At 40.6% G+C, this 19,736-nt stretch overlaps 3 protein-coding genes across 4 annotated transcripts; 1 reads left to right on the top strand and 2 right to left on the bottom strand.

The window, feature by feature from the left end:
- Positions 1 to 269: 269 nt before the first annotated feature.
- cnr2 (cannabinoid receptor 2) lies at positions 270 to 2,675 on the bottom strand. The gene is made up of 2 exons (XM_069703727.1): positions 2,600 to 2,675; positions 270 to 2,485 (listed from the first exon to the last, which is right to left on the bottom strand). The coding sequence occupies exons 1-2, from the start codon at positions 2,667 to 2,669 to the stop codon at positions 1,395 to 1,397; spliced, it is 1,161 nt and encodes a 386-aa protein (XP_069559828.1). The 5' UTR covers positions 2,670 to 2,675; the 3' UTR covers positions 270 to 1,394.
- Positions 2,676 to 10,049: 7,374 nt separating this feature from the next.
- Positions 10,050 to 14,219, top strand: pnrc2 (proline-rich nuclear receptor coactivator 2). The gene is made up of 3 exons (XM_069703793.1): positions 10,050 to 10,239; positions 10,850 to 11,066; positions 11,322 to 14,219. The coding sequence occupies exon 3, from the start codon at positions 11,345 to 11,347 to the stop codon at positions 11,789 to 11,791; it is 447 nt and encodes a 148-aa protein (XP_069559894.1). The 5' UTR covers positions 10,050 to 10,239; positions 10,850 to 11,066; positions 11,322 to 11,344; the 3' UTR covers positions 11,792 to 14,219.
- A 114-nt stretch (positions 14,220 to 14,333) lies between these two features.
- On the bottom strand, positions 14,334 to 19,652 carry srsf10a (serine and arginine rich splicing factor 10a). Of its 2 annotated transcripts, none has more exons than XM_069703791.1 (6): positions 19,457 to 19,652; positions 17,080 to 17,394; positions 16,641 to 16,736; positions 16,353 to 16,521; positions 15,398 to 15,463; positions 14,334 to 15,317 (listed from the first exon to the last, which is right to left on the bottom strand). In XM_069703791.1, the coding sequence occupies exons 2-6, from the start codon at positions 17,261 to 17,263 to the stop codon at positions 15,041 to 15,043; spliced, it is 792 nt and encodes a 263-aa protein (XP_069559892.1). In that variant the 5' UTR covers positions 17,264 to 17,394; positions 19,457 to 19,652; the 3' UTR covers positions 14,334 to 15,040. The 2 variants fall into 2 exon arrangements, with proteins under 2 accessions (XP_069559892.1, XP_069559893.1); XM_069703792.1 differs by lacking the exon at positions 17,080 to 17,394 and adding an exon at positions 17,712 to 17,816 and having other exon boundaries at positions 16,641 to 16,744; positions 19,457 to 19,651.
- Positions 19,653 to 19,736: the final 84 nt, after the last annotated feature.

The raw sequence follows: 19,736 nt of genomic DNA, 5'->3' as shown, positions 1-19,736 counted from the left end.
ATGTATAAACAGGCTGTGTACTCCTTCAGTTCACTGTCTGCCATCTCTCGCCTCAGACAGTTTTGTTTCTTCCCACGAATTTCTAGACTGATTTTCTGGTGTGCAAGCAAAAGTCTACTCTGAAGACCGATACAGACATCGGCACTCTTACTAATCATTGCACCTTTTTTTTTTTTTCAGTTGATAAAAAATAAGGAAGACACAAGTGGGTTTTACGAGCGTAATTTGCTTAAAAACGAACACAAAAAGAGTCAAAACTGTGGGATGTCAAGTGTTATTTTTAATGGTTGAAACCGGTGTTCTGAACAGTATACAGCAATTTAAGATTAACAAATGTTTTCAGACTTTTGTGATCATCTATTACTATTGTAAGTGCGTGTCAGTGCATATCACTGTGTGCTTTACTGCACCTGCTAGTTGCTATACCGCTGCAAAGACTGTTCTGGTGTCTGCGCTGGTTCTCTTCCGAGCATGTGCCCCATTCACCTCGGCGCGCTGCTTGGGTGCGTGTGGTGAGCATTGTGTGAAATTCTCCTGTGAACGGGGGCTTTTGTGAGGTTCTATACCATTCATGTGCAGATAGGACAGGCAGCCCACCGGGTCCTCTGTTCCTGCATGCTCAGGGTCATACACTGAAATGTAAAGTAGCATGCTAACAACAAATCCACCTTTCTACCGCGAACCTAGAAGTCAGCAGTTCGGTTCACGGGACACGATATTTCATAGGTGTGAGAGTGTTTAAGCAGTGACATGGGAGGCAGAGAGGTCAAAGGTTACATGGCTGCATCGTGTCATTTAAAAAAAAAAAAAAAAACATTTACTAAACATTTTGCTTGTCCAAAACCAGTGCAGAGACTTTTATTTCTACTAAAACCGCACAGTTCGTCCAGGCCTCGTATAGCTGTTTGTATCCCACTTGTAAGTAGATAACTCTATTTTAAAATCAATCACTGTGATCCTATAATATATAGATAATAATAAAGGTTAACATTTATCTGTGATCTTACTAATCCTGGATATTACTATGGTTGTAATTACAGTAATGTGCAATGGTGAGACACTAATTCCCACAATTTTCTCCTTACAAGCACTGTTAGCGCTTTAAATGTTGTAATCGCTTGTAAAACACAGTATGTGAGAGACTTTCTATAAAATATTCAACACATTGTTTAATACAGTAGTCACATTGTTCAAAAAGGCTTGTTTAAAGCTTTGCCAACACTAAATGAAATGAAATGAATCTGACTCTTAGATATGGTAGATTTAATTCTTAATCTACAGTTGTGGTAATGGCTATGCTTACAATGTAGTCTTCACCACCACTATACTGCTACAAAAACATAAACGTTTCACTATATGTATTTCTACTCCTTTATTTTCGCTCTCTAACTCCTTCATTTTATAATGTTCAGTTGCTGATTATTCACTATTTCTGAGATGGTGTTAATTCGGGTGGTTCTGGTCACGGGCATCTCAACCTCAGAGAGGACAGTACAGTTGTTGTCCTCTGCAAAAGACAGTCCAGGGGTTAAGTCCTCTATAGATTTTCTACACCTCCCTGCCTTATACATCCTTTGAAGTAACTGCAGTAGAGCCACTCTGAGCTCTCGACAGCGCAGGGCATAAAGCAGTGGATTGACTGCGGAGTTGAGCAGGCAGAGAGTGCTGCAAAAGGCAAATGCCCTCTGTTGGGTGCGGGTCAGCAGCACAGAGACATCAGCCAGCATGAAGGAGAGTACTGGAAGCCAGCAGCCGACCAGAATGAGCAGGATCAGACCAAAGGTCCGAGCCAGCCGGATATCCATCCTCATCCGGGCCTGACCGGTCCCTGCTGCTCCCTGGAGGCTCATCATGGAGGATTCATGGCGGTGAGCCTTCCACAGGACGAGACCATAAGCCCCCAAAATGAGTGCCAGAAGCACCATGATGAAGCTGGTCCAGCAGGCCAGATAGCTCTGGCTGATGTAGGGAAACAGGCGTGAGCAGGGCGGGTTGAGGACTGTGTGACACCTCCAGCCCATCACAGGCAGGAAGGAGATGAAGATGGTGGTGCTCCAGAGAATCAAAAGGCTCAGCAGGGCTCGGTGGCGGGTCAGCAGAACCTTGTAGCTGGAGGCCCGGTGGATGCAGAGGTAGCGGTCCAGAGCGGTCAGCAGCAAACTCCCCACTGAGCTGGTGAAGGCCATGGTGACGCCTCCTAACTTGAAGAGGTATGCCGTGGAACCATCGCTGTGGTGAAAGAGGTGAAAGTCCAGGAAGCTGGTGGTGAAGAAGCAGCTGGCGAAGATGTCAGCCAGAGCGAGGCTGCCGATGAACAGGTAGGAGGGCCGCTGTCGCAGAGTGACTGTGGTGGCGATCACTCCCAGCACCAGAGCGTTTTCCAGCAGTGTGAGGGGTCCTCCCAGGAAACAGATGGAGGCGATTGCTGTCTTCTCTGCTTCCGTCAAGACCATGTAGCACTCCAGATTCTTACAAGACCAGTTACCTGTGAGAAAGAAACGCATGACAGAGCTTTAAGACCAGGGAAATTAAACTACAGCTGCTTTCTTTGCTAATAAATTTGGATTGCATCATCATTTCATATTCAAAGGCTGCATACCTATTGGTGATGGAGTGTTCTCTTTGGCTTCTGCCAGCTCCAAAGAAAGGGGGACTTCCCATTCATCCATTTTAACTCTCACTCTAATGATGGAAGTTAGGAAATAAAGTAAATGTGAAGTAAAATAAATGTAACGTGTCAATTGTTTTCATATAAGTACAAATTACATGTCTGAAGTATTTATCTGCAGAATTGTATCTGATTATCAAATCAGAAGACCAAAAAAAAAATGGAATACTTTGATTTCATTCACATCATAGTTTGAGAACAAACATTCACCTTCAGGTTTTTCACATTAAGTGGAGGTGACAGACGACTTCCTGTGGAGAAAGAAATAAAGAGGAAAAGGTGATTACTTTGTTCTCTCTGTCAATATTGATCCTCGAGCTTAAGAGGAACATTAACATCTGTGAGTCAAGACAGAAAGTCATTTAGAGGTCAAGGCAAACAGACAACGATCATTACAGTATCAACTGATGATGATATTGGAGAGATAGTCACCGGATCGTGGTTTATAGTGAACCATAAACTGCATCTTCTTATTCAAGAATGCGACTGAATTTAGTTTTAAAAGCCAAAGAGTTCCTTCCCTGTCCTGGTTCTGCTGAAAGAATTGATTTGATCATGATAACTGTATATGTTCATATTTCCACCGTCATTTTATTGTATTGTTATCCGCAGAGATAAACAGAACAGGAACTTCATGTTGTTGGTGAATTATCATATTTACCAGAATGAAGACTGCCCCCTTTTGGAATTAGAAGGTGGTTGTATTTTAAGAGTTAATCGGTGGGTGAAGGTCAAAACTGAGTTGAACAATCCCCTGTTGAGTGCATTGCCTGTGTGCAATCAATAGATTAAACTAAGTGTGGGAAGCTGATGTGAGAGGATTACATTAAAGTAAATAATTCTGTGATAAACTGGAGTGGCCAATTGGTCATTGTTGGCACAGAGTGTCTTAAACACCAGAGATATTTTTTTACCTGCAACAGCATGATCAAAACATTAAATGCACAAACTATACTGGTCAAAAATGATTTGAAAGGAAAATATTTCCACTGTGAAAATACATTCAAATGGATCAAAGAAAGCAATAAACCAAAGGAGCATTTTCATCCAATCAGGTCATTCCTTTATTTTTCCTTTATTCTGTTTCCAGTGACCACTATATGAGTTTTTTTCATCACAAATGTGACATTGTTTTATGAAAAGTATAGAGGTGACAATAGATTACTTTCCAGAGAGCCCCTTATTCACTTGAAGGATGATTTTGCAATTTGACCATAGGCCACTTGAGTGCGTGCACTCTGGATATTACACCACCTCAGGCTTTCTTCACTTATGGTGAAAACCTTGACTGATACTGTTACTCTTAAGAAGCGGTCATCCATACATACATCCGTGCAGCACCAGTAGTGCAAACCTGAAACTTAATTTATATATAAAAAACGAACAAACCGTGCAGCAACTCCATTCAAATTACTGGTGACATGCACATTCAAATAGGATGTAGCAATAACCCTTCAGACACTTGCAACCTGCCAGATTGTTTCAAAAGACCACAAACCAGAAGTAGAATAAATAAAAACCCTGCTCGAACTCTCTTGTTGTAATAAAAGTGCAAAATTTTGGTATTTTAAAGTTAAAAAGAAACAGATTTAACTTCCAAATACTGACTACAAGACAATTTACACACAACAGAATTTTCCTCCCAACTTCGAAAAAACAGATCTAGTGACATCATGCCAGTTCAAAGCTAAATAATAAAATCATTACTGTGCCTCAGTAGATTTTACATCTGTGCTGAAATAACCATTTAAGTGCTTACCTTATGTTCTTGCTTGACAGAGAATTTGATCTTATTTCCAGTCTCTCTCAGCAGGAGAACAACTGCAACATGACTGCAACAGACCTGGCCAGTGGCAAAGTGAGGGGAGAAGATAAGGAGGGTGGTTGATGATGACAGGAGAGAGCGGGGTGGGGTGGGGGAAGGCTGTGTGTGTGTGTGTGTGTGTGTGTGTGTGTGTGTGTGTGTGTGTGTGTGTGTGTGTGTGTGTGTGTGTGTGTGTGTGTGTGTGTGTGTGTGTGTGTGTGTGTGTGTGTGTTGGGGGATGGGGGGGGGGGTGAATGACACACAAAATATGCTGTTTTTTAGTGTTATGACCATAGCTGGAGTCTGGAGGCTGATGAAACTAAAAAGAAGTCCGCTTTTTTGTCAGATTAGCTGCTATCCAACAAAAACTGGAATGAATCACACATTTCCAGAAAGGTCAACCAGAGCGATTAGGTTAGGTTAGGTTAGGTAGTTACTTTATTAATCCCCGAGGGGAAAATTTTTTCGCTACAGCAGCAATAAAGCAATAAAATAATAATAGAACAATAGAAAAGCAATAAAATAGCAGTAAAATATAAAATATAAATATAAAATATAAAATGCACAGTATATACAGTATATACAGTACAGTATATATCTATATCTATATATTATATACAATATATCTAGATACTATATACAACATTATTACACATTTCTTACTGCTGCATCCTTCATGAGCGACATGCATGTGTTTCACTGCAGACAGGGTGAGGTTGGACTCCGGGGAGGAGTGCACTTAAGCTGTATTACGGGGTGGAAGATAGGTGTGAAAAACATGTCCTATCCCACATGTTGTTTTAAAAAAAAAAAAAAAAAAATCTCCAACACTGAGCACTTTGTCACTTCAGGAATGAACTTTCCTAGTCAAGGTAAAGACATCTTGGATTGTTTCCTGTTTGGGCAGCCAGCGTTTTTCCTTCCGCCTCTTTTGCTGATTACTTTCCACTCATCTTCATTTGACAGACAGTATCCACCATCGCACAAACACACCCAGTCCTTGTACAATGACCTGGATTTCGCAATCTCTTTATATCAAATTACTTGAAGGATTACAAGAATACCACTATAATCCAGTGCAGAAAAGACAATAAAGCTGTTTTGTTCTTGTTGTCACAATGAATCTGACTGCAACACTTATTTGATTATTTCATTTTCCTACTTATTCACTATATGTTCATCTTGAAGTGCAGTCACTCTGTTTAGCTAGTGCTTTCTCACTCATTTCACATGTTTACATCCAATCTACAGAGAGAACTGAGGAGTATAAACCAGGCTTTTCCCATTTAAAAAAAAAAAAGTTCTTCTTTTATATTCTATACCAGTTATGTCCACTGAGGCCTTTTATTCAATGGGAGGGTCAGACTGTAATACTGCTCACAATACAACAGGGGGCAATGCTAGGCAGCCCTGATTCAGTGGACAGGAACTTGGCAGTGAACATCACACTGATGGCATAGGTTAAAAGTTTTCTTTATAGATACCAAAATCAAACTCACTGAGCAGTCTGCTCAACAATTGAGGTCATTAAATTCAGATTAAGTCCCTCTGGTAAAAAATGAAGTACATTAGTTCAATAACAACTTAATCAGGCCGGAAAAAAAAATCACATACCTGAGGCACTCTGAGATGAGTTAGCAACCTATTTTAGCCTCTCAATTTAGAGAAAAGTGAGTTCAATAACACTGTATCAGTAAATGGGACTAACAAATATATCAAATTTAGATGTCAAGAAATAAGCAGTGTGTTTGGGCAGCATTTAAGTAGATCAGTAGTAAAAGAAAAAAAAAATCTACAAAAAGGCCAGTCTTGCAAGGAGGAAACAATATCTGGTATCCTCCTCCTCTGACCTGATAGAAAGAGTAGGCCAGAAGGCAGGAAATGTGATTAGCAGCAGACAGCGCAGCTTCAATAAGATTTATTTTGGGTCACAGTCGGTCCAGATGCAGCATACACACAACACACAACACACAACAGGGCGGACTAGAGCCTGAAATGTTCAATTATCTATTGGATTACATCATCCTGTTACACAATTGCTTTTGTGAAATCACCGTGGACACCAACATCTCCAGGCCCGGCTGCGCTGCCTCAGAGTGATTCAGCTTGAATCCATTAATCAAATTTCCTCTCCTCATTTCCAGATTGCCAGACCTTCAGAGAGCAGTATCAGATAAGTGATGTGAAAAACCCAAGTGAGAATGAACAGATCAAACAAAAATCTAATCATTTTCATGATAATTACTATAATAATGCTTCATTATTTCCTTTGCCTCTTGTTAAATGAAATGGCTTAAATTCTAAATATGGAAAATAAATGAGGAAAATGAACACAGATAAATTTACAACTCAAAATGAAATAACTTTCTATATTAATCATGTCAACCATGTTCATTTTTGGCCTTTCCCATTTGTCATTTTAAAGCAGTGTATACTCTACTGATAAATTGAACTCGAATCTGTCAAAAAGCAAAGTTTATTTCCCCTGTAATTAAGATATTTCTGGAAAATATTGAAGGAAAGTAAATGGCAGGTAAACAATGTAAAGTGTCTCCTTTTTTAAAAGCCTAAAAGTATTTATCATATAAGCCAATCAAGTCAGTTTTATTTGTAAAGTGTAGCTAATAGCGCACATCACATTAGCACTGAAGTTCAAAGATCTGAAGATGGAAAAACTGCCCCAAAAAAAAATCCCCAAAACTTCCATAGGGAAATGAGATAGTCTAACCAGCAGCAACAGGCTTCTGAGTAAACTGTAAATGATTGTCTTGTTTTTAGGAAGTTAAGAAATACATTCTAAAACCATCAAGTTCTGGAAAAAAAAAGAAGCAGAAGTATATTGAGATCTTCACTGGTAGATATGACTCTGCCTGGACTAATACAAAAACAAGAAGAAAATGTATTTCTGTTTTCAGATTTTACTAGTTTATAAAATTTGCTTAGATTTGGGGATTTTGGTACAAAAAAAACCACACCTGAATGCCAATTAAGCAAATGATCCAACAATCTTATCAGCGATAAGTGGTCCTGTAAAAATATCTATGTTCTGTAGGAAATCTCCAAAGAGTAGAGGCTGGTTATTTTTTCATGATAATTGATTTTGCTCCCAATTTACATCTGTTCCAGTTTTCCTTTTTCAATTCTTTATTCTAAATAGTCAACTTTATATTCTAATTGTGAATATAGTTGTTTTTGTGTTATGTCATAAAAGGCACTCTACACCAAAAAGAGAGGTTTCATTTGAATGTGTTAGCCGGTACAGGACAAAAGGTCTTTAATATGGGCCCAAGTTATTGCTGAGTTGCCTGAAACGAGTTTCCTCTTCTGTTCTTTCCCACTTTGCTTTGTGTAGGCGTGTCACACATTTCAGACTATTCAATTGAATGTGAAAACTCCTATTGGTCCCTTATTTTAGACCATTAACACCAAATAACTGCCATAAATGGCCAACATTACCAGACCAAGAGAGTCCATCTGTGTGTACAAGTCTGTGTGAGAAAAAGAATGAACCTGGCAGCTTTTGAATTTTCCATTCAACTTTCCAGCTCTACTGTACACTCACTCTGTGAGGTTGAAACCACTGGCCAGTCAAATATGGAGATCTGTCCACCTCCTACTGTATGTTGTGTGTGACATACACAAGCCTCTCAGTGACCTACTTTCCATACATAGCAGACTGTTGATCGGTATAACCCCCCCCCTCAAAGGTTGTTTCAGGGAGTGGCCTTCAGCTGTGAGCGCTGGCTGACACACACTGTTACACAACTCCTTTAAAACCCAGACACATCAAACAAGGAGAGTTATATTGACCACGGACTTAGATATTAGTTAATCTATCACTTTGGTTGTTTTGTGTTCTTTAGACTTAGACCTCCACACTCTCATAAAACCTACCGGCTGACATTATAGTACGTCATCCAAGGTCAATGTCCTCAAACAGACCAGAACTTTCTGTAAGCTTAAAAGTAAGTAAGAAGGTAGAAAATGCTGAAAATTTTTAAATTAGACAGAATTTTTCCGTCAAAACGCAGCAATGAGACAAAAATAGAGATGGCATTTAGCTTTTATCTCTCACTTTATATTTTCAAATAAGGAATAATTATATTTTTAAATATATAAATGTTAACAGTACAGTGAAATTTAAATTGACTGCCATATTTTGATCTCAAATTCAAATGTCTAATATAAATATCAGTTTACTGTACATACTTTTAGAGACCAAAGAAGAGCAAAGATAAGGTGATCCTATTAATAAAACAAGGCAACAAAATAATTCAGGTCAAAAAATTCAAACCTACACTCAGCCATTATTGCAAAATTCAAATATCTAAAATTGCTAATTTCTTTTTAAATTTAGTGGGCGTTCGTGTCTTAGAGTGCCTTGTAAATAACTCTATTTTTTACAGTGTCCCCCACAAACAACATCTGCTCTCTGATAGATAGATAGATAGATAGATAGATAGATAGATAGATAGATAGATAGATAGATAGATAGATAGATAGATAGATAGATAGATAGATAGATAGATAGATAGATATACTTTATTGATCTGCAAGGGGAAATTTTTTTTCATTTCATTTTCATTTCAGATAAAGCAGCATGTAAGATATGGCAAAAGCAGGTAGTAGTAAAGGTATGAATATATTTTTTTTTATCATGCACAGTATATACAAATAAAATATAATAAGATACACATGAAATTAAATTAAAAACAATAGAGTTGTTTTGGTTGACTAAACAAAACTTTGGGGGAAGGAAGATTCCCATCAAAACAAACTTAAATGGCTTGCCCACATGTTGCCTCAGATTTAGGACAAAAGCACATTTATTTGGTACTAGTTTGCACAGCTATGTGCGAATTGGGCCTCAAAGCTCACACACTGCAGTCAGGCACAAACCCTGTATACTCATCAAGTAACTCTAGATATGAAAATTATAGCAGGGTTAAATGTTTTAGGTGAAACACTTTCGGTTTTATTACCAGGGCAGAAGAGGTGGGGGGATGGGCAGCTCACAGACAGGAGCTGTTGTGTCTTGTTATTACAGCCTGTTGCAGCTGTTTCTAGGCAGCACAACAGGTTTAACTTACATGAACAGGAACTGTGGGGAAAAAAAAAACAAAAAAAACCCTCAAGTCATTTCCTGTCGTAAAAAGTATGAAGCACATCAATGGTCGTACTTAGTCGAACAATGTTTACCTTTAAGTGAACGAGGGATTGACATTACGTAACCCTGAAATGCATCTGCAGTCACTCTAAACCTTCCGTACCATGTTTATTTGTAAAAGTTGAACCCGTTTCATATCGTAATATAACCTTGAAATCGAGGTTTTAGCGAACGTGGTTGTTATTGTGTTATTTTCCTCACTTCTGTCAGGAAATACCCCGAGCTCCAACAAAGGGAACCAGAAGGAGGGTAAAAGCGATTGACGTCACCGGTCTGGCAACAGGCGTGAATGCGTCTTGACTGTCTCTCCGCTGATTGGTCGCTTCGTCCGCACTCGGAACGCGATTGGTTGGATTTGGTTTCGACCGGACTACATATCTCCGCCGTAGATTCCATTTTGTTGCAATTCAGAGTCGGGAGAGAGATGAGGAAGTCTCTACGGCCGGTTTTTAACATCACGTAAGCGTCGAAAGGTGACGGATTTGTAGGAAATATAGCTCGCTGTGCTTCCTACGTAGTCCGCCGAAAGGATTTCAGGGGCTAACCGTATATTTTTTTTTTCTGACGAAGGGCTTCGACAACCAAAGCCTGAAGAAGTCGGTAAGAGAAGCCGTTTTTTTTTTTTTTTTTTTTTTTTTTTTTTTGCCTCGTCGCCATATTGAATTCAGTTTCTTTGTTTTGGTTAGACGCCAAAGTAAAGTGATCCAGATGGCGTATTCCTTAGCTTTTAATTCAGCGTATTCTGGTATTAAATAGAAATGGACAGATCGAGATTATTAATACGACAGCGTTTTGTTTACAATGAATATTTATAGCACAAAGACAACGGCAGAGCTGCTGCAGCTGAGCCGCACAAACAAAAGTGGGATAAATATGTCGCAGTTTGCTTATGTAACATGTTGTTGTCTTAATCGCACGTGGTTATAATTGTTGATATATATATATATAATTGAATTCTGGCAAAGTGTGGCAAGGATAATGGACAACTGGTTTCGGTCGGTTATTGATTTCGGGCAATGACGCACATTTAAAATACACTCCTGGAAGAAAACATCAACACGTCGTTTGACCGCGCTTGTCCGCCGTTTCCGTTTTAAGTCCCCGTGTGTTTTTTTAATTTTTTTTTATCGTGTCTTTTTTTTAAAAATTTACCTTTTTTTTTTTTTTTTCTTCTTTTTGTTGTTGTTGTCCTGCCCCCCCCCCCCGACAGGTCGTCGACGTCTCGGAGCATCGGGTGCCGAGGAATTGATGTTCCGCTCGGCTCCACGAGTAAACAACGCTCGGTGGCACATGAAAACCACAGACCTTGCTGGACACAAAAGTGCAGCGAGAAGTAGACAGAAAACTACTTCGAGGACCTGGGGCCCGGTTGGAGGTGAACGATTGAAGAGAGATTTCTGCTCCGTCTACTTTCTGACAACAAAGAGGTGAGCTGCAGCCGTTTTGCTCGCGGCGGGGTGGGGGAGGGGCGACGAGGGGCCCCGGCTGTCTGGTGCTCCCCGCACGTAGCGCTTGTTTTTATTGAGAGGGCGCAAAAGCGTGTGGGTGTTTTTAAATAAATAAAATTTAAAAAAAAAAAACGCTTTTCAGCATGACGATAAATACAATACCACCCGAACAGATGTACAGTGCACGTTGGTAACATTTTTTTTTTTTTTTTAATTTATTTTCATTTTATGTAGGTGACACGTAGTGCAGAAGCAGCATGGGAGGTGGAGAGCGGTACAACATTCCAGTTTCCCACCCCGAGCGCCCTTTGCCCAAGAAGAACCATCAACTCGGCCGGACTAAGCAGAGAAGCCGTGACCAGAGCGGAGCGGCGGCAGCATCTGCAGGAGGAGCAGGTGGCCTTCACCACCACGGCCACCGCCGGAGCGACAAGGCGCGGCAGGCCGCGTCTGCAGAGAAGAATGCTTCTGTCCGTTTTGCCACCAACTATGATCAAAACTGGGAGGGCGCAGTGTCTCACCTCAACACGCTCCTGGCTACCCAGGGCAGCCCGAGCTACGCGGGGCCCAAGTTCAGCGAGCCACCGTTGCCCAGCGTGTTGCCCAAGCCCCCCAGCCACTGGGTGTCTTTCCCATTAGGCTCCTGTGACAACAGGGAGATTATGGCCTTCCAGCTCAAGAGCCTCCTGAAGGTGCAGGCCTGAGACGGATACCCACACATCACCATTTAACAACAACAACAACAACAAAAAAGCCAATGCATGGACTGGGACTCTGTTGAGGCACCCACCCACCAGGAACGCATCAGGGCTGTAATACTTTTAGCTGTTTTTAGGCTGACCTTCTTGAAGGTTAAAAGGTATTTGCAGCAATGTTTTTGCTGTTAAGGTTAACATCCATTTTTTAAAACCAGTATTTTAAAATATTACAGCCTTGCAGCCTTGCTGATTGGTGATGGCCTTGCTCGAGTCAAGATTCTGTGACTAACAACAAACTGGATATCTTTTGTACTTGTGTTTTTGTTTTGTTCTTTTTAATGTTGGCTGTCAAGGCAGATAGTGTGCTTTTTGATTTCCCCAAACAAGGGTTGCAGTATAGGTCAGGTAAATTCCCATCACTTTTACGGTCCATTTCTGTGGACAGGCATGCCTTTTAATTTACATAGGATTTAAATGAAGATCCTTTGGAGTCACCTCTGAAACTTCAGGTGCTAAAGCAAGTTCACATTTGTAGCATTCTTTGACAAGGGCCCTCTTTTTTTTTGTTTTGTTATTGTATGTATCCCATTCCTTGTTTGGGATGGAAAAGGCACTTAACTGCAATTCTGCAAGGAAAAAAAAAAGAAGCTATTTTAGTGGAGACTGAGCTGTAGTAGGTGAATACAGGTTGAAAGTTTAACTTCAAACAAAGGGGAATACGAGACCATGGCACACAAGCCTCGGGCCACCAACTCCTGTAACCTTTTTTTATTGCGCTGTGCGCACATGCACTATAGGAGTTGGGTGTGTCTCAGGACTGCAAACACTCTCTATCATAGCATTATTTTGTACGAGTCCTTTTTGGTTGTGGTTGAAAGATGTATGAAGTGCTGTGTATAACCAAAGCAATGTTTTGCTGTATTTCGTTTTGTTTTTGTTTTTTTTTCCTTTATTGGACATCCTCTGCGTGGTTGGCGACGTTGCCACGGCCACTTAAAACCTTTGCCAGCTCCAGGAAGTGAATGGGTTGACGTCACCACGGGTCTGCCACCTGTTCATCTTCTCCAATCAATACTGTTGTCGCTCCTCGGCCTCTGCCCCCCCCCCCCCCTCCCCCACCACCCCCCTGCAGGACGGTGCTGCAGCCGTAACGTGCGGAAGAGGACCGGGCTCGGACGTGACGCCACTTGAGTTTCACTTTCTTTCACGGTCCTGTCGGCTGTAGCATTGTCCGCTGCAGGACGAGGCAGAGCTGAAGCCGTTTTTGAAGTAAGGTGACCCAAGGTGGCTCAACGTAAGGCTGGTGTTTGTTTACAAAAAAAAAGAAAAAAAAAAGGTCTCAATGGTTGACCATGCCATTATCAACCCTTGCTTATTTACCCTCTTGCACTGCAATCAGACTCTCCCCCCCCTCCCTCCCATAAGTTACAGATCAGGATGCTATTGAATTGATGGAGGCGTAATTGACTATCTTCCTATGGATTCTCTATTTTTGTGACTCAATCCTCTATTGAAGCTCTTATTGCTTTCCCTTTGCAGAATTGGAGCTGTTTACGGCCAGCGTAAAGATGACAAAACAAAGTATGAGTGTTTGTTAGTGTGTTAAAGAGCCATGTAAATAATGAAAATGTATAAAGTACCTTGTAGCATATGTACATTTGCAGGCCGAGTTTGAGGCCTGTCTGACAAAAGTATTTTTAGTAATAACACTGAATGTATAAGATGTGCTAAGGACATGTCTTGACTTCAATACTGAAGAATATTTTTGTTAAAAAAAAAAAAAAAAATCTGCCAATAGCATTTCTCAGTACCCCTGCACTGTTATCTTTCCAGAGATCTTGCACATGTTTTTTATTGTTTTGTATTATGCAGTGTAGGGTGAAAGATGCTAAGTGCAAATTAAGTAAAACTTCAAACAAAATATAAATTGGATTCCAGGAGACTTGCGTATGTACGGATATGAGTTACGAATGTGCTTACAGTAGGTGAGCGTGACGCTTTTAATCTTAAGTTGACAAACTTTTGTGCCTAAGTTTAAAAACCCATGCTGAAGCTGTCTATTCTCATTAGGTGGCATTTCCAAAAATTGACAATATTTTCATCGGAGCCACTTTCATCCTCGGCTGCTCTTCCGCCAGCCGACAGATGAATCGGGCTCCGTGCAGTTTCAGTACCGCCTTCTCTTGGTTGTTCATGTAAACATTTTCTTTCTCGCCCAGATTGAGTCCTGCATAGCAAAGTCTCCTTATTTGAAATTTACAATGAATTGGCTGTCAATTTGTCCCCCCCCTCGTACAATGTCACTGAATATGAAGGAATGTGCCCTGTTTCAAAGATTAGTATCAATTTGTTTAAAAAAGAAAATAAAAACACTGAATTGATGACAAAACTTTTACCAAAAAAAAAATAATAAATCCCTTCCCTTTCCCCCCTACTTCTGTCTGTGTTTGCGTATCTTTTCATTTTTAGAGTATTACAGGAATGGCTACAACTTGCCATCATAACACTGCAATCTTCGTCACCGCATAGCTTAATTAAACAAATAATGGTAAGAATGTATGTCTTTATTGATAAAGAATAGCAGGTAAATCCATTAACCAAGGATAAGGTCACAAAGGAAACTTACTGAACAAAGAACATTAAAAACAAGCTGCTCATCTTGGAACATATTGTCACAACTAAATAGTGTGTATATAAGGTATGCACTAACAACATTCAGTACATCATCCATTGTCAAAGTAATTACAGCTACTATAGTATACAGTTTGCTGCTGAAAATAAATTGTCCCTGAAACCAGATGTATAAGGCCAGGGCATTGAGTAAATACTGGGAAGTTAAATGTATTATTTATGTTTACATAATACACAATAGAACCAGATGGAGGGTACATGTTAATACTGGATATAAATACCGCTAACTCAAAGTACAAAAATATTGTTGTCAAAGCCCAACATACCACGGTTTCTACTTCCAGCACCCCATGTTACACATGTACAAAAAAAAAAAACAAAAAAACTACAGGAATAAACTGCTTCCATGATTCAATTCAGAAAAATCCCTCTTTCACCTCTGTTTAAAAAAAAAAAAAAAAATCCTCCCTGGCTCCTGCTGCTCCCATTCCTTTGGCAACAGATTCCTCTGTAATGAGATGACAAATAAACAAGCAGGGAGCACAACACTCCAGTTATCATACTCAAAACCTGAACACAAACATCCTCAGAGACATAAACTGAAGCCTTTGGAGGACCAGTAAGTCAGTGGCCCCCAGACTTGCGTCCGGCCCAGGACCTGGAGCGAGAGCGTGACCGAGACATGGATCTAGAGTAGGAGCGGGATGGAGATCTCCCCACTGACTGTTTCTGGGAGCTGGCGGCCGGGTGGAAGTCTTCAGGTGGGCTGTCGGATCTGGACTCGGTCTTTTTACCTTTGGGCCTTGATCTGGATGGGGAAGGCGAGCGGGAAGCAGATCGGCTGCTTCGTGAGCCTGGCTCATGGTGCATCCTGTGGTGGTCACGGGGAGGACCTTTGTACCTGGGAGATGAACATTAGCAGGTTTCAGATCGGGCACAGGGAGATATTATTGAAATACTCTTAGACATAAATTAGCTTACTTTTCATTTTCATGGGTTCTATTTTCATGGCTTCTGCTCCGTCTATGTCGACTGTAGGACCGAGAGCTGTGAAGGGAACAAGGGGCAACTTTACTCAATTACTGGACAACGCCTGGTGTGTCATTTTATATCCAGGATATAAGTCGTGTATAACTTCCTGCATAATCCGTACAGAATAAAAGAGTAACCACGCAGTAACCTGACAAAATCAGTTCAAGTTTCAGTCCGCTACGATTTACATCAGCAGAAAACACTGAACAACAACGGAGTGCACGGCAGGCTTGATCTCCGTCTGCAGTTCGTTAAAGATCACGTGGGAAAACCAGAAAACGATTGGAAAACGCTTTTGTGGACGGATGAGACAAAAAAAAAAAAAAAATACAACTTTGAAGTTTAGACAAAGGAAACCACTGGGATAAGATGGGACAACAACCTCATCCCATCTGTGAAACATGCTTGTTGTATTAAGTGTCATGATTTAGGCCTTTTTTTTTTTTGCTGCATCTGGGCCAGGGTGGCTCACCGTTATTGATTGAAATGTCAGGACATCTGTGCATGAACTGAATCTCAAGAGAAAATGGGTCATGCAGCGAGACATCGAAGCATTCAAGTCACGCCACCAAAGAATGCTTCTAGAACAATAAAGGAACCGCCGAGTCAAAGTCCTGACCTCAATCCAACGGAAGGGTTACAGAAGAGAGCCGTTCGTGTGAGGAAACCCACCACCGTCCCAGAGTTCATACTCTTCTAGAAGCAGGAACTGGCTAAAAGTCCTTCAACCCCATGAAGTGGACTCAACAGCTACCAGGAACATTTAGTTGCAGTTATGGAGGGAATGTGTGTGTGTGTGTGTGTGTGACACGAATGTTTTGACTTTGTGTTGATCAGCTGATGATCGAAGTGTAAAAAAAAAAAAAAAAACTAGATTTAGGTGTAGGAGTTGACGGCTACTCACTCTCGAGGGCTTTCGGACCTCCGGGGACGACGCTCCATGGAGGGGCTCCTGGACCTGCGGCGGTCGTAGCTGCGACTCCGGGAGCGTCTTCGGCGGCCGTCGCGGTCGTCGTCGTAGCGGGAGAAACTGCGAGGTGAATGGCGCTCCTTGGACTTCATCTGATTAGGGGCTTGAGGGACAAAGTTCAAGCGTAACATTAGGTGACGATGCACAAGATGTACCCAAACGATGGTCCAGTGAGGTCTTTATGGTAAGTGATGAGGAAATAGGAGTAGCGGGTGTTCATACTCTTGCGGTCTCCCTGGGCGAACTGGATCTCAATCTGGCGCCCACAAACCCATTTCCGGTCCAGGTTGTGGAGCGCGTCTTCTGCATCCCGTACGTCTTCAAACGTGCTGAACTGTTAAGGCTCTTTATTTGGAAATTTGTAAACTCGGGACAGACGGCGTCACACATGCACAACAACAAAAAAAAGTTTGCCAACTCAGGTCGACAGCTACATATGAAAACATACAGAGCTACTGGATCAGTGAGGTGTTAGTTTCGTTAGGTAACACCGTAGAAGGAAAAATAATAAATAATGGTGTATTGTTTTGGCATAATTTATGAATTCACAACTGACTGTTTTCACTAATATGAAACATAAAACTGAATCAATAGGCCCGTCTGTGATTTCAGATTGTGAAGACAAGACAAATATTGATGGTGATCAGATTCGGTAGGATACAAAAAGTTTGGCTTGTTACCTTTAACATGCTTGACCTTTGACCTTCAGCTTGATCTTTATTGTCTTGGCAGAAGAACTTGAGGTTTCCTGCTTGTCTTTGCCCAATAAACACTTTGCTTTTCCTCCCTTTGGCAGACAATTGGAAGCCTGGGTGCTCTCTTTTTTGTCCTCTTTGTATCTTCATGCTTTCGCTCTCTCTTTACTTTCCAAATTCCACTATTGCTTGTCGCCTGGGTGTCTTTGGCTTGAATCTACTCTACAACCACATTTCAACTTTCTTTGGTGTGGGGCCTCCAGAACTGTATCTTTATCATTCTAAGGCAACAACAGGAGAAATATTGGTTAGGAATAGAGATAATGCTAGAGATATCAAATAACATAAAAAAAATAAATAAATAATAATAAAAAAAATACAGTAACATAAACATTCCCATGAAATGGTTTAAACACTGGTGGTATTAAAAACAAGCGACTCTTCCCCTCCCCCCCCAAAAAATAAAAAATAAACATCGGGTGGTGCGCCGTCACTCAACCCCCTGCAAACAAAAGGTTAGATTTGATGCTGTACAATCCCTTAGTGGAAAAAAAAAAAAAAACATTTCAAAAATAAAACGTAAAAGTATAAAGGATATTGAATGTAAGCAAATCCTCTTGCCCGCCGTGTATAGAAGTCAAGTGGAATGTAGACATCTACAATAGGCCCATAACGACCAAACTCACGTCGTAAATCCTCTGGCCTAAAGTGTCATGAAATAAGCACATTTATTCTGCTGGCTACCATACTGGATGAATCTGGCTGGAGCCCAGTGTGCAGGGTATACACAAGGGCTGGCGCCAGCACAGCACACAAGTCTCATTACTCTCACACTGCAAAGGAAGTTTCCTCACCTTAAGTGTTAAGGTGAAATTGTACAAGTAAAAACCCAGCCAGGCACCGTCAAATTCACACATTCATTACAGCCATTAAAGCCAGATATCTGCATGCATTATCTGTTTACACAAGTCACAGGTTTGTAGTTACCTGAAAATGACCACAGTTTGTGGGAAAGTTTATCACTCTAAACACTTGAAATTCAAATCAGGACACTAGAATTAATCACAAATGAGACTATTAAAAGGTTACCGACGTACTTATCAATGATCTAACACTCATCTTTGCCGGTTTTGTATATTTTTCATTCGATTCCATAATATGTTAGGGGTGATTTCTTTCGTAGAAAGTAGTTCAAGTGAAAGCTAGTTACAAAGAGGGCTCTAGATTATCAAAAGTAATCAGGGGATTGTTTCTGGAAAGCCAGGTTGGGAGTTTTTAATGCTTTGAGCAGCACAAACAAAATTTCATTCAAATCCGGGGCGGTAGCACAAGCTTCAAAAACAGATCTCAAAACTCGGGTCACATAAATCAAAAATATTTCTGCATTGGTTAGATAGCAAAGTTGGAGATAAAGAATTTTTTTTTTTTTTCATTTATTTTTGAAAAGTCTTTGCAATTAAAACGTATCATTACCAGACGAACTATGTCTATGATTTTAATTGGCCCAATTTGTAGTTTTACCTTCAAGGGAACCAACGTGGTTACCACGAAACCGACCTCGTAACTAGGCAATGACGTGGTTACCACGAAACCGACCTCGTAACTAGGCAATGACGTGGTTACCACGAAACCGACCTCGTAACTAGGCAATGACGTGGTTACCAGGGAACGACCGTTTAAAACTTGGGTAGACAAACATCATATTTTCTTAGTTAACTACAAAGTTTGATGTAGAAAGAAATCTGTTTTTGGTTTTATTTTATTTTTTTAACTAAAAAAAAAAAAAAAAAAAAAAATCTAAGAAACAACTCATTACTTCCCAGTTGGTCTCTTAATACCAACTTAATTGCCTCCTGGTGTTGGAGTTTGGAATTTAGACGTTGAAATTATCATTTTATTGAAATAATAATAATAATAATAATAATAGAGCGGTAAAATATGTATAAATAAAGAAAAGATGTACTTTAAAAACAACCGAGTAAGACTAGACAATATTTTACCGTTCAATTTCCAGAAAATAAAAGGCACTAGTTGTTTTTTTTGAAGGCGGCATCTTGACGTCGTCTCTCTGCCTTCTTGTTTTAACGAGCCCTTAATGCATGAAAATATGTCCAATAATACCGATGGTAGAGTAACAAATAACTACGAGCCTGCTCTTAACTCGAGTCCGTCGTATCGTTGACGCAAGTTTTGCTATTTTGGTAATGACGGATATATATATATATATATTTTTTTTGTGCTAACCACCTTAGCATTACGTTAGCTCGACCACGCTTGCGCGCACGCCAGCGGAGCTTAAAAAAAAAAAAAAAAAAAAAACCCACAAAAAAACCCACAACATACCTGGAGTCGTCGGCGATGTTTCTAACGAAAAGAGATGTGTTAGGAGGCCTCAGGTACCTCGCCATTTTCAACGGGCCGTTACTACAAGTTGGAGGCCGTGAATTCGTTTGTAACGGCTTTTTCTTTTTTCACAACCCTCGATGCTCAACCGCAGCTACGTGTTCAACGCGTCCTCTTCGCACTGCGCACGCTCGTAGATCTACGGCAAGCCATAAGAAAGCGCAATCACACACACACACACACACACACACACTCGCTTTTTTTTTTTTTTTCCATGACT

Source organism: Brachyistius frenatus, unplaced genomic scaffold (assembly GCF_029030835.1).
Source record: "Brachyistius frenatus isolate BFR_SWC_R1_liver_20210118 unplaced genomic scaffold, ASM2903083v1 Contig_48, whole genome shotgun sequence".
Lineage (NCBI taxonomy): Eukaryota > Metazoa > Chordata > Actinopteri > Embiotocidae > Brachyistius > Brachyistius frenatus.
This window is presented reverse-complemented; position numbering and strand designations above follow the sequence as displayed.